At 39.0% G+C, this 14,602-nt stretch overlaps 1 protein-coding gene across 2 annotated transcripts in view; it reads left to right on the forward strand.

Annotated features, from left to right (window-relative positions):
• Positions 1-14,602, forward strand: part of LOC111586006 (E3 ubiquitin-protein ligase CBL-like) — a 42,090-nt gene that overhangs the window by 22,528 nt on the left and 4,960 nt on the right. The window contains exons 9-14 of one of the 2 annotated variants that reach the window (XM_023295665.3): positions 1,414-1,623; positions 3,098-3,214; positions 6,221-6,510; positions 7,536-7,700; positions 10,685-10,791; positions 12,159-12,326. In XM_023295665.3, coding sequence (XP_023151433.2) covers positions 1,414-1,623; positions 3,098-3,214; positions 6,221-6,510; positions 7,536-7,700; positions 10,685-10,791; positions 12,159-12,326 — 1,057 coding nt within the window. The remainder of the gene's footprint in view (positions 1-1,413; positions 1,624-3,097; positions 3,215-6,220; positions 6,511-7,535; positions 7,701-10,684; positions 10,792-12,158; positions 12,327-14,602) is intronic. The other variant, XM_023295666.3, reaches the window with a different exon arrangement.

Here is a 14,602-nt window from a genome sequence, read left to right on the forward strand (position 1 = left end):
TTTTAATGTAACCTTTATACCAATGAAACTCGACCACTTCTGCACATATTTTTCATAACGGAAACATAAAGTCAAAGGCAAAGGTCACCTTGTCCGTGTTGACTTTTCATTCGAAGCATACACAAGACATGTTGAGTGTCTTTGAGAATCACTTTACATGAGTGGAAAAACAAAAGAAAGAGGAAGTGTTGACTGGTCTGTTTGGTGGACTTTTTGCCGTGTTGATCGTGGCTTGTTATAAATTCAGCATAATAATTATTTCACATTGTAGTGTTATTCTCGCTCATGTTTGGTGGTCGCTATTCACTTCACCTCTTCATCATGGCTCTTATTCTTTTGAATCATGCATTGTTTCCTTTCATTTTTGCTCATTTTTACTCACTGTGAGCTCATTTTACACTGCAGTATAAAGTTCTGCACATCTGTGGAAACAGAACAAGCATGAATAGAAGGCGAGAGAACTAAAAAATGCCTTTTGTGCAGAATTACAAAGTTATAATGCAATGAATCAGAAAAAAAAATGAAAGTTACTTTTCTTTTGTCATTGATTTGACAAAATTTGGCAAAATTTGAAAAATGTGAAGTTGATATTTGTCCTAAGTGCCCACTGGTGTTACCAACACTGAAAAAAATGTCTTTACCTCTTATAAATACTTTGCTATTTAAATCTCTAATTGGTTTTCATACTGGCAGCCTTCAAGTAACTTAATTTTTCACAAATGAACTTCCTGTTGCACCGAGGAGCACAGAGAATTTGTAATTGTTTTATATGTATTTCATTTTATTAAATAATTTTATTTTGACAGTATTTTAAAGGAGTCTTGTAGAAAAAAAGTGGTTTGGATGAAATATCACAATTTTAAACTCAGAATTGATTATTTTTCTTCATGGAACTACATGTCAAAGATGAGTTTATAGAATCTGATTAGTGTGAAGTGTAAAATAATGTGATTTTGGCAAAAATATGATGATTACAACCTTAGATTTGCTAATAAAAAAACAAGTAAAGACTGTCGGAAAGTTGAAAATCAGGTGATTCTTTCTGTTTTTGCAGTTTGTGGCTCTGATAAATTGTGTAATTTTGCTGATTTGTTTTGTTTACAGATAACATACCTCAAACTTGATGGCAGGCTTTGAAGTTCTTATGGTTAAACCATTTAAATTAAGGTATAACATGAAACGTGGAAGAATTTAAAGAATGTCAATATTTGCCATTGCTGCCGTTTATTTACAGCGACGCTTTTATTGCTTCGGCCTGTCTAGGTGATCCTCATTGGTCGTTCCCCGATTCTCCCTTTGAGCTCTCACACCTTCACAGAGATGCTTAAGCTTCAATTTGAGTCTCTTGCACCAAAAAAACCTTCTTCTTCTTCTGCTCCGTCGTATTTTAACCTTCCTGTGTTTGTGTATCAGGAGTCGGAGGGTCAAGGATGCCCATTTTGCCGATGTGAGATTAAAGGCACAGAGCCGATCGTCGTGGACCCCTTCCACCCGAAGGCCAGCGGGGCTTCCTTCGCTGGTTTCCAGGGGTCCAGCAGAGCAGAAGCTGCTGGCAATGAGGAGGAAGAAGATGATCGGCTGGAAGACCAGCACCTTGTCATGAGCAGGCTGGCCTGCACCAAGGTGAGACGATGATACATTATCATTCAAACTTTTGGGGTCACCCAGACAATTTCATGTTTTCCATGAAAACTCCCACTTTTATTCATGTGCTAACATAATGACACGAGTTTTCTAATCATCAGTTAGCCTTTCAACACCATTAGCTAACACAATGTAGCATTAGAACACAGGAGTGATGGTTGCTGGAAATGTTCCTCTGTACCCCTATAGAGATATTCCATTAAAAATCAGCCGTTTCCAGCTAGAATAGTCATTTACCACATTAACAATGTCTGGACTCGATTTCTGATTCATTTAATGTTATCTTCATTGAAAAAAAACTGATTTTCTTTGAAAAATAAGGACATTTCTAAGTGACCTCAAACTTTTGAACAGTAGTGTATAAAAAAAGTTTATTTGTGTAAGAAAGAGTGAGACACAGGAAGGTTGTTTTAGTCACTGCTAACAAAATCTTTAGTAGGGGAGAGTTGGGTAGATGAGCCTGTGGGTCAGTCGTTTCTAGAAAACCATGGTAGAAATTGGTTATGTGGTCAAATGTTTTTGAAGAGGAATCCATTAAACTCTCCCAGTGAGGAGAAGGAGCACATGGAGGAAGAGGTTAGCACATTTTAGTGAACAAAACAGGTTTTTGCAGTTCAAAATCAGTTTTTCATGTTTATGGCTTTATGAGTGTTGTTGTGTCTGAACAATTGCTGAGAAATCTGAAACTGTTTCACATGTGTGTTAGTGCATTAGTGAGCTACAATATGAAGCTAAACTGTTAGCATTAGCTCTAAACTGCCTGGAGGATGCGCTTTTGTTAAAATGGTGGCAGTGGGGTTACGTAGAATCATTGGCCCCCACCTGTGATTATTGGTAAATAACTACATTACTGTAATTCTACATCGTATTCTTGCATTTTATGACCAAAATGATTTTGATTTTGAGACAAGTGGAAGACAGACAGGGCTTCAACTTCTCTTAAGGCTTTGGAGAGCGCTGTAGGAGGAGTAAAGAATAGGAAGTCCATACGTATAAGATCCTTTAAAGCGATTCATGGACAAATAAAAGCCCGATAAGAAACCACAACATCGTTGAAGACAGCAGGATGTGCCCACCAGGTCTTGGAAGAACAAATGGAGACAGATCTTGTATTATATTGATGACACAATTTACCCCAACATATTTTCTCCAAAGGCTCAATTTACCCCAACATATTTTCTCCAAAGGCTCAATTTACCCCAAGCTGAGACAAGAAATCACTTTTTCTTTGGAAAGCCATATTATAAAAACTGTTCATTTAACCAATTATTCCCAGGGATGCCCCCCATCTTGAAGTATATGCACATGTTTAATTTTTATACCTCCACTGTAACGACACCTCAAATAAAACTGGCTCATTTTACCCCACTCTTCTGTACTACATTACTTCAGATTTCAGTGCTGACGTTTAGTCAACATCTCTAAATGTATATTTGTGTATGTGTGGTTGCAGGTGGAACGCCCACCTTCTCCAGTGTCTCAGCTGCCTCCGGTGCCTCCTCGACTGGACCTCCTGCAGCAGAGATCCTCCAGCTCCCATAATGCACTGGGGCAGGGGGCAACGGCCAAGGTAAGCACATGTGCTGTCAAAATAAGCTAACTTAAGCTGCTAAGTTTAGTGACTGGTCGAATGGGCCTTCTGGTGTAGCACCTTGGGCTGGTAGCCTGGCTTCTTGAATGGATAGTGTACCACCTGAGGTCTCTGGAGCTGGTTCTTGGGTACCTGGGGTTGCTGGAGGTCCTTGGGTTGGTGGGGGGCGTTGGACACCTTGGGCTGCTGGGGAATCTTGGGTTGTCAGTGGACCTTGGGTTTCTTGGGGAGATTTGGCACCTGGGGGACTCTGGGTTGTAGGACCCTGTCCTACAACAGTCTTTGAATTCTCTGAGGGAAATTCTGAGTGTTGTTAGTCGTGATGTTTTCTCTCTCTGTACTGGCTGTGGAAGGACGTCTTTCTAAAGAGATTTCACTGGAATAAATAGAGGAACAAATCTATCGTCTTCGTTTTGTGCAAACATGCACACAATACAAAGCTAAACTGAGCCTAATGTAAACAACCAATTAGTTCTTATCTTGTCTTTTTAGTATAAAATTCCCATTTTGTGCTACTGTCCATCTGCTGCAGCTCAACAAGGAAGCACAGTACAGGAAACAAAAAAGGGGAATTTTGTTTAAGTTTAAATATGGCTATCTTTAGAAAATGCCCGCTTCATTTGACTAAGAGAGACAGCTGAAGCCTTGTACAAGCTGGAATCAGCTGAACTCTAGAAGAACATTCTGCACAGTAAGGGAACTGACTTTTTTGACTTCGTTCCCCAACTTTTGCCCTGAAGTAACATTAGGGAGGCGTTTTCTTACGAATAGGGTAAAGTGTTTCTGAGCCTGTGAGGAAATGCAAAAAAACAGGAAGTAGAAGGATTAAAAAAAGTGAGTTTTTTAAATCCTTTTTATTTATCGAGAACCATCTGGCAGACACAAATCGCTGTATTTTTTTTTTTTTTTTATTTTTATATACTTGCGTATTCTAAATTGGCGACGGTGTGTGTTCAAATGATTAATAATCAGTCAATACAGCTTTCATATAAATATGTCAAGCAGGTGGAGTTGTAATCAGCCAAAGTGTAACTCCGTTAACATTTCCTACTGGACTTCAAGCGATCACATGTTCTCTCACATGTCCATTTGACTGTCAAATAACTCAACTAAACATGCTTTAATTGTGAAAATCTAGTTCCCTGAAGCCATTTAAATGCTGAAGTGTTCACAGTAGTCAGACGTGGCCGATTCATAGTTTATGCATCCTTGTGTGCTGACATGGCTCGATTCAAACTACTTTATACAAATTAAAGGGTGTATAAACTTTGTGTTTTTTAAAATAATATAGCAGTTAATTAAAGCTTGAACTGTAGGACCGTGTAAGTGACAAAGTTTGCTCCAGTTCTTGTGTCTGAAGCACATTTAGTGAACACAACACTGGATTTCTGGAGAATTTTGAACTTCCCACTGTGTTTGGATTCCATAGATGGAGAGCATGTGAAAATCAAAGCACCTCCAAAGTCCAACTACTTTATTTACAGCTTCTTGGAAGAACTTGGCATCAGTGTTTTCAGCACCATTAACTTTCCTAGCATATGTGCTGTGTGCAAAGTCTGCATAGGAACAAATTTTTACAGAGGCAGCCACATAGTCAGTGGCAGACTTTTGCAGATGATGAAATTTGCATCACATGGACCCTTGGAGACACATGGATGAAAAAAACAGGTGTCGTCGGTTTGGGGAGCGTAATTTATTGCTTAGTGACAGAATTAACAAAAGGGAACTGTGCTAATACAACAAAGAAAACAAAGGTAGTGGGTGTTTGCTCAATTAAAGAACCAAATAAGACCAAACAAAGGCCATCAGAGTTACAAAAACTAGCTAAACAAAACAACTAAACTCCTTAGCCAAACTCAAACACAATTCCCACAACGCAACACCCACAGCTAACAAAAGAAACTAAACAAACGAGTGCCCCTGGAGTAACTTCAAAACTATGTCAGCCGCTGCTAACAGAAGCTAAAATGCACATACACACAATGAGTAACTTCTAAACTTTGTTACACAGCTGCAAACAGAAGCTACAGAGACGAGAGGCACCAAGTGGAACTGCTCATGTTAAATCCCAGTCCGGAGGCTCGTGCTGTGTCTGAAATCATCCACTGACTCCCTATTCCCTGTCTAGGGACCACCATATATTAGACTACGTAGGGAGTTGTTTACGTTGCTTGTTACTCGTGCAAACACATCACATTCACAGTTTATCACATGGCTAAGAAATGGGTAAAATCGAATTCCGCAGCACAACCTAAACAGGAAACTTTACGCACTCTCGTCCGTCTCTCCCATTGTTGTTTCCAGGAGGTGAAAAGGATTCATTAAAGCGAAATCAGCCTCACATGTTGGTATATTTCAACATGAAGCAACTTGTAACTCTGCACATCAAACACCAACATCAAGACCCCCATGAACGTCAGTTTCTGTTTCCTACCATTGAGTCCACATCAACATTTAGTCTAAACGTCTATAACCTGGAACCTTGTCACACATCAAGTTCTACTGTTTTTCACTTTTTTCAAATTTTAAGGGGAAATAATTAAAAGTTTGTCCTCCTCTAGAGCCTTGCAATCGTTTGGATCGGCTGGAACAACTTTTGTCTGTGTCCAGAATAATTTCAGGCAGATGAGAAAGTTGGTCGCATCGGTGCTACCAGTGAAAAAGTTAGTCTGGAGCCCTGCCTACAGACAATAAATATCACCAGTTAACCTCAACATGTCTTTGGACTGTGGGAGGAAGCCGGAGAACCTGGTGAAACATGTAAAACATCAGTGGATAGCACCATAACCTCACAGGTGGAAGATCCCCAGTTCACATCCCGGCCTCTTTGCACACAGAAAGATCCGAGGCCGGGACGTGAACCAGGGATCTTCCACCTGTGAGGTTACGGTGTTATCCACCGATCAGTTTGAGAACCTGTGGTCTTGTGTGTCTTTGCATCTCTGTTGATTAATAACCCCTACACCCCCTCCTACATCCACCCAGATGGCAGCCACGCACCGAGACAAGCCTCTACCTCTGCCTCCAGCCCTGAGAGAGCTTCCCCCTCCTCCCCCTCCGGAGCGCCCCTCCCTGGTCGTTCAGGACTCCAGACTTCAGAGGAGACCCCTGCCCTCCACCCCTGACCAGCCTGCCTGGGCAGCCAACTACATGATCCCACGACCTGCAACCAAGGCTCCATCGGCGCTGTCCTCCACCCCTCAGAGCAACGGGACCGGTGGAGAAGGAAGCAAACCCCAGGCTGCTACCAACGCTGTGTACTGTCTGGCAGCAAGGTACGATAACAGACATGTTGGCTGTTGTCCTGCTGAACATTATCTCTTAACTACCATAAAGTAGCTCCCACGCTGCTGTGTCAATAAAGTTAGATGTGGGACTATTTTTATAGCCATTAACCAATTTGTACTGGACATAGAGAGACTGAAACTGTAGTATAATTACGTTTTAGAGGTGTTTTCACATCTATTTAGGACAAACTGTAGCAGACAAAAGATAGACATAATAATAGATAATAGACAATAAATGATAAAATTTAGACTTTTCGATGCCATTATGGCACAAAGATGTAATAGACATACTGGCTTATATACTACCATAAAGTATATCCCACTTTGCTGTCGGTCAGCTTAGATATTTATAACCATTAACCAATTAGTGCTGGAAAGAATATTATCCACATCTACTGGAGATGGTGCAACTGTAGTATAACTGTGCAAACTGATGTTTTAGGAGTGTTCTATGTCTATTTTGAACTAACTGTAGCAGACAATCTATAGATAGAGATAATAGATACATATAATAGATCTCAATATTGAGACTTTATGATATAATTATTACACAGACAAGTAATAGACATAATGGACTTTTGTCCCATTTATCATAGTCTCTTAACCAGCATAAAGTAGCTCCCAGTCTGGGGGACAAAAATATATTTATCTTGTTTTTAAATCATTGTCTAATTGATTTGTAGAAGTTTAGATTTGAATCTCCTGGAAGTGCTGGAAGTGCAGTCAGTGAAACAAATATTTTAAGGGTGTTTCTACATCCATTTAGCACTAACTTTTTGACTTATGCATGTGTGTCTAGTTTCTCATTGACTGAACTTTATTAAAACGGTGTGAGGCGTATGTTCAGCTTTATGAATCTGATGTAAAGAAGTTATATGCATGTTCCTGTGTTTCTATGTACATAAAGTTTTAATAGTTAATGTACAGTTCTATACTTTTGGTCCAAGAATTTTTCAGAAGCGAGTCTGATTTTTAAAGTATAAAAATGCTTTGTGACGTCTTGGTTTGGTCAGGTCTCTGCCGGCAGCGGCGTCGAGCGGAGAGAGGCCGTCGTCTGACTGTGAGGAGAACGAGTACATGAGTCCCACCTCCCTGCCGGCCTCTGGGGCTCCCTGGGTCATAACGGGCTCCTTGGTGCCACCAGCACCGACCCAGACCAACCACCACAACGACATCAGGTTAATATATAAACGAAGAGTTTTTTTTGAAGATTATTCCAGAGCTTAATCTGTCCTCAAATATGCCAGGCATGTTAATAAGATGTTGAATTGTGGCTGCTGGGATTTCATTTGTGTGCTTTTTAGACCAGTGTCCAGTACAAGTTTCTCAGATAGATAGTTTTCAGAACAGGTATGAGAGTAAAAAATCAACTTTTGGAGCCCGACTGAACCCAACATGCAGGTTCCAGGTTACTTTTACCACTGATCACGAGCAGATATTTTCATCACGAAAGGGACAATTACAACAAACATAGCAACAGAAATGACCATCTTACTACTTTTCCTACCTTGACTGAAGCAACAAAGAGTTTTTCAGTGAACAGTGGTGAGCAATATGTTGGACAAAGTGACGTCTTGTGGCTCACAGTAGGATTTGAATCCATGATTAGAGACCAGAAAGTGTATCATATGATTTCTGAGTTGCAGTTAAATGTTGCTGGGAATCATTTTAAACAGGTGATTCAAAATGACAGAAAAAAAAAAGGTTCACAGTATGAGCCAAACATAAAACACAGAGCAGGGTGTTGTTGACTGACTGGCTTGTCAGGCCCGGCAGATTTGACATAAATATGTGCCAAAGGCAACAGAAAAACGGCACAATTGGTGCCACTGTTGTCTTATTTATGGCATTCATCAACTCATGCCGGTTTGTAAAATGCAGCGTGAAAAGAAGAACTTTGAATCAAAGAGCTGTAAACTTCTGGAAAGGTGAGATAACTGGAGGCTTCTGCTGTGGACTGGGGCTATAATGTGATGTGGGGAAAATATTCTAATTTTGTTCCCAAACGTTTGCAGAGCTGCTGTAATTTGGTACGAGTTACCAGCAGGTGGCGGAATAACAAACATGTAGATGTGAACATGCAGCACATCAGTGACTCTTTAACCCTCCTGTTGTCCTCATTTACAGGCACCAAAAAATATTGTTTCCTTGTCTGAAAAAAATCCAAAAATTCAGCAAAAAAATTCCCAAATTTCAGGAAATTTGAAAAACCTTCAGGAAGAAAATTCCAATAATTCCTTAAAAGTTTCCCTTAAAAATTTTATATTGAAAAAAACCCCCCAAATTTGGCAAGTAAATTCTTGTAAATATTTTCAAAAAATGAGTAAAAATCTTCCCAAAAAAAATCCTAAAAATATCTAAAGTGATTACATGTATATCAGTAAAACTTCTATTTTATTTAAGAACATTCACATAAAAATCAACGAAAATGCAATGAAGTTTGTTAGATTTTGGTTGATTTTTATGTGAATGTTCTTAAAAAACATTTTTAACATTTTTTTCAACCAAAAAATGTTCAAAGATTTCTCAAAAATGTTGAAAATTTTCTGCTTTTCACCTCCTTAAATAATTTAAAGGAGATGAAGCCAGAGCAGCGAAGAAGCATGAGGCCTCTCTTTCATCAGAGTTCGCATCAGAAGTGTCACTGTGAAAATGTATTTTTTTCCACATTTTCCAACTTCAAAACGGTTCAATTTTGACCCGCAGGACGACACGAGGGTTAAGGATGTGAATGTGATGTGTGTACTGGAAAAAAAACAGGAAATATATCTGTAATTAGATTCAGGGATGTTGTGTGTAATCAAGTTGTAAACTCTGCTTAGATGAGGTGATTAAGGAGAAAACTGGATGATAAAGCACATTATGAGGTATTAACTGGATTCAAACTGGACTAAATAGCGGTGATCTAACTGGAGCTGTATTTTTATGTCCAGCAGGGGGCTCTGCAGCTTCACTGTTTTTAATTGTTTTATTTTCTTAGCATGGCCATCCCATTCCTAAACCCAGAAATGCCACCCTTTCACTTATTTTCTGCTTTTCGCCTCCTTAAATAATTTAAAGGAGATGAAGCCAGAGCAGCGCCGGAGAAGCGCGAGGCTTCTCTTTCATCAGAGCTCGCCTCTTTGATGAAATGATGACAGAGTGTAAAATGCAGGACTACAAATCCACTCAGCCGAGGAAAAATAAGTAGAGTTACTGCTTAAATGCTGAATGTGAAGCTGTAAATGGAAATGGAAGCAGTAATGTGTGCAGGCAGTTGATTCAGCTTAAAAGTTGCAAGTAATTTTGAGGCAGAATTGGAAAGAAGTAGATTATAAATGTAGCTTTTATTTTACTGTATATAAAAACAATGTTTATGCAGTTTTTTATTTTTTTTTATCACATTTGCTTTGGTGCTACTGAACGTATTTAGACTTTCATCATTTTAAATGTGGAATCAGATATCAACAACATTAACTCACCCAAGAGAGGATTATTTAGTAAAGAACCACAGATAAGAAGCAGCAGAACCATAAAAAAATAGAACGGAAGTTGGAAAACATCACACTTGTGGATCTGTAACTGCAGAAGTCATAAAATCCCTTTTAATAAATCAGTTCAAATAGAAGAAATGTCTTACATTTATGAAAGTAAATGTAACGGTCCAGATACACATTTTTGCATTCAAAATCAGATAAAAGTATTTTATCTGATCAATAATATGACAAAATAAATACAAAAAATATATATCACATTGAACTGGGTTGGATAAAAGACCCCAAAATGTCAGAACTAACTTATCTAGCAATTAATACACTAAAACAGGGCTGGTTTAATGAATATACTTAAGGAAATACTGTAGTAATTACAAAGAAATATACATGTACTACTGTTCAAAAGTTTTGGTCACTTAGAAATGTCCTTATTTTTGAAACAAAAGCATTTTTTTTTCAGTGAAGATAACATTAAATGAATCATACATCCAGTCCAGACATTGTTAATGTGGTAAATGACTATTCTAGCTGGAAAGAGCTGATTTTTAATGGAATATCTCCATAGGGGTACATGAAAATGTAATAAAACCTTCATTTATCCTTCTATGGCTGTTCATTATAGTTGAATCCACTGGGCTCATGCTGACAGTCGTTGATGAAACGTCTAAAAGTGGTGATTTTTCTCCCACCAGTGAGGTCGGCGACAGCGACTCTGAGGACCCCCAAGTCTACGAGTCCATGTGTAACATCCAGAACCAGGCTGGTTCCTCTGAGACAACGCAGGCCTCTGATCTGGGTAACGTTCCTCAAGTTTCTTGCAGGATCAGTTTCATTTTTGTGCAACCAGAACAAGGACAACTTTAAAGCTGGTGCTTTTTCTTGGCTCGAAAACAAGTTGCTGACTTGTTTTCAAGCCAAGAAAAAGCACCAGCTTTAAAGGCTTTCTTTGATGACTTTTGACTGATAATGCTTCACTTTTTCCATTAACATGGTACCCAGTGTATTTAAAAAAAGAAGTGGATATACAGTGTCATGAAAAAGTATTTGCCACACTACAGAAATCTTCTATTTTTGCACATTTGCCACACGTAAATGTTTCAGATCATCAAATTAACTTTAATGTAATGTAAGACAAAGATTACCCAAGAAAATGCAGCTTTAGATGATGATTTATTCAGACTATCTTGTCCTATGTAAAAAAGTAATTGCCCCTTTAGCTACCAATCTACCAAATGACCAAATTAATTTGTCATCTGGGTTCAGTTTCACCATCCACACTCACATTTTATTCCTGTCAGACTTGTTGAACCTAAACTTCACTAAATAGAACCTGTCTTCATTGTGAAGTAACTAAAGGGTCTCAAAAAGCAACACATGATGCCACGTTCTAAAGAGATTCAAGAACAGATGAGAAACAAAGTCATTGACATTCATCAGTCTGGAGGGTTCCAAAGCCATTGCTGAGACTCTGAGACTCCAGAGAACCACAGTCAGAGACATTATCCACAAATGGAGGAACATGGAACAGTGGAGAACCTTCAGGAGTCGACCAATGGCCAAGATTTCTCCAAGAGCATCGACATCTAATCTAGGAGTCACAAAAGAACCCAGATGAACATCTAAAGATCTGCAGACCTCACTGGCTTCAGTTAAGGTCCGTCTACATGATTCCACAATAAGGAAGACTCTGGGAGGAAATGGATCCATGGGAGAGTTGGAAGGATCAAACCACTACTGACCAGAAAGAACATAAAGGTTTATCTGACATTTGCAAAAACATTTAAGACTTTTGGGATAACATCCTGTGGACTGATGAGTCAGAGGTGGAACTTTCTGGAAGACATGGGTCTGTTCCATCTGGTGTAAAGCTAATACTGCATTCCACTAGAAGACCATGATACCAGCAGTGAAACATGGTGGTGGTAGTGTGATGGTTGGAAGATCTGGACGACTTGAATTCTGCTCTCTATCAGAAAATCCTCCTGGAGAAGATCCACCATCAGTTCATGGCCTAAAGCTCAACACTAATGGTTTATGCAGCAAGATAAAGACCCAAATCATAAACAAATGTATGGATGTAAACATAATGTCAGTGTTTCTGCATCTATATGTGAGGTGTTTATTGTTCATTCCTTGTACTGATTATTGTGATTTGTTTTTCAGATCACCCTCAGCATCAGGTCCAGGAGGAGACGAGTGTGGAGGACATCTACGAGTACAACACTCCCCGGCCGGTCGTCCCTCCAGCCCCCACCAGAAGAGCTCTGTCAGACATCAGCGGTCCTTCTGCAGCCTTCAGCACTCTCAGCATGGACGGTGCAGTAGAAGCCAGTACGTATTTGAACCGTTTTCTCAAATAATCCTGACTCAACGATTCAATGAGCTGTGGGATGGGAGATGACCCACAGAACATACGTGTTAAATCACAACTCATTCTGTGAAGCGGGTGGAAAAAAGATCATCTGGATAGTATTTTTGTTTTTTACGTTCCGATTAAATAGTTTTGGAAACTTGTTTTAATGAGAACAACAATTTAGACTCCTCAGTCTCATAAATAATTAGATATTTTTCTGGTGTTTTCACTGCACACAGTCTGAGCTCCTCTAGAGGAGAAATTGTTGTTCTTTATTTAAATGCAACCAGTGTCAGTTGAGATTAGACTGAATTGTATCTTTCCTTTTCTTATGGCATCAGGGTTGCTTCCTGGAACACAGATATTCTTGGTTTCTTGCAGAATCCAGTTAGAGCAAACTATTTATTGGAGAAAAACAATTTCTTCTGTTTCTACAGTTTCTCGCTCTGGTAAATGGTGTAATTCTGTCGCTTTTTCAAAGACGATGTGCTTTTCAAATTCGCTGGTGTGGTTTGGAGTTCAGAGGGTCGAACAGTTATTTATCTTAGAGCTTTAAAATTGGCAGGAAAAGTCCAGAATTACCAAGTGTTATCTTTCATTCTCAGAAGAATGAAAACACACCAGTAGAAAAATAAGTAATGTCTCACTGCCAAAAGGTGGACAAAGCAAAAAAAATGCATGAAAAGTGCCACGTGAACTCCTGAATAGGCAACAATTTATTGACAGCATATCAAGCAAAGCTGTGAGACAACTACAGAAAACATGGAAATGTGCTGTTTTTAGCTTCATCGCTGGATATCTTGACCTACTAAATATACAAAATAAAATAATTTTTAAAGAGAAAAAGACACAGCTGCATGAATATACTGCAGACTATGCAAGGAATGCCACTTCTTAATAAAGTTTAGCGCCAAACGTTTCAAAATATAGTATATCCTGATTGTAATCACTGTCCTGCAGGGTTCATCAGTCCAGCATTGGAAGTTAGTCACAGTAATGACGTTTAACAAGTAGCTGAAAAAGTTATGATTTCAAGTGTCTGACTGGGGGCAAAACATCTGTTTTTTTTTTAAACAACACCTGCCAGTTCTGGTCTTATGTGACTTAGTAAATTGATAATACATTGGTTTGAAGTGTTGATCAGACAAAACTGGATTGTTAAGAACATGAAATTCGGAGCTTTCAGGCACTTGTCAGAATTTTCCGACATTTCCAGTTCTAATTAATCAAGTAAATTAACAGTAGATTAATTGATAATGAAATGAATCTGTAGCTGCAGCTGTGCTAAAAGGAGATTGTTTCTATCTTCCGTCTTTAGTTACAGCGGGTCCTCGGTTTACGACGTCCTATATTGTTTCATCGGAACTTGTTGACAGGCAGAATGGACAAATACGTCATCACACGGCGCAATAAGACGAATTTGTTTACATTTGCCAGTTGTACGTTACCTTGGATTGTGCTACATTCGCTAACTTTTTGGCCTTCATTATGGCTCCCGAGCATAAATCACACTCTTCTGAGGGCAGTACTTTGAAGAAAAGGAAAGCCATCTCCATGGAAGTGAAATTAGATATAATAGAACGCTCAAGTTGTAAAACCAGTGCCACATATTCTGGTATCTTCGTGTAAAATAACTCATACATGCATGAAAGTCATTGGTATTCATGACTTTTCCCAAGAACTGATCGGTATCTTGATGCACGTAACGGTTTTGTTTACGTTTTCGCCGGAGTTCCGACAGACGGCGAAAATTGACTAACATCAATGGGTAGGAATGGAACTCCAACCTAAGTCAAGGACCCAGCTCCATATTTTAATTGATAAGTGAAACATACATCTTGTGCCAATTTTTTGCAGTGCTGGTGTGTCCTAGTTTAAATAGAAGGCACAAGTCATTAATAGAATAAACCATATTTTTGTTATTTTACACCCAGATGGGAGCGTTTTGTCACCATGTCGATCAGTCTACTACTTTGATCCAGACTAAAATATCTAAAGAACCTTCAGATGCATTGACAGAAGGTTTTTGTACAAACACTGATGTTCCTGACAAGTTTGATGGTAGAATACGTGTTTCTAGTTCAACAGCGACGGTAAAACTAACACATGGCAGTCATAAAACATCGGTGTTCTCATAAAATAACAGTTCATATCTGTTAAGTGTCTGTGTTCACTTCTAGTCACAGCTAATCCCACTTCTCTTGTATTTCCTCTGGCACTTTACTGCACCACTGCTGTGTTTTCAGGTGTGTTT

The sequence above is a fragment of the Amphiprion ocellaris genome, chromosome 14 (assembly GCF_022539595.1).
Source record: "Amphiprion ocellaris isolate individual 3 ecotype Okinawa chromosome 14, ASM2253959v1, whole genome shotgun sequence".
NCBI classification, from domain to species: domain Eukaryota; kingdom Metazoa; phylum Chordata; class Actinopteri; family Pomacentridae; genus Amphiprion; species Amphiprion ocellaris.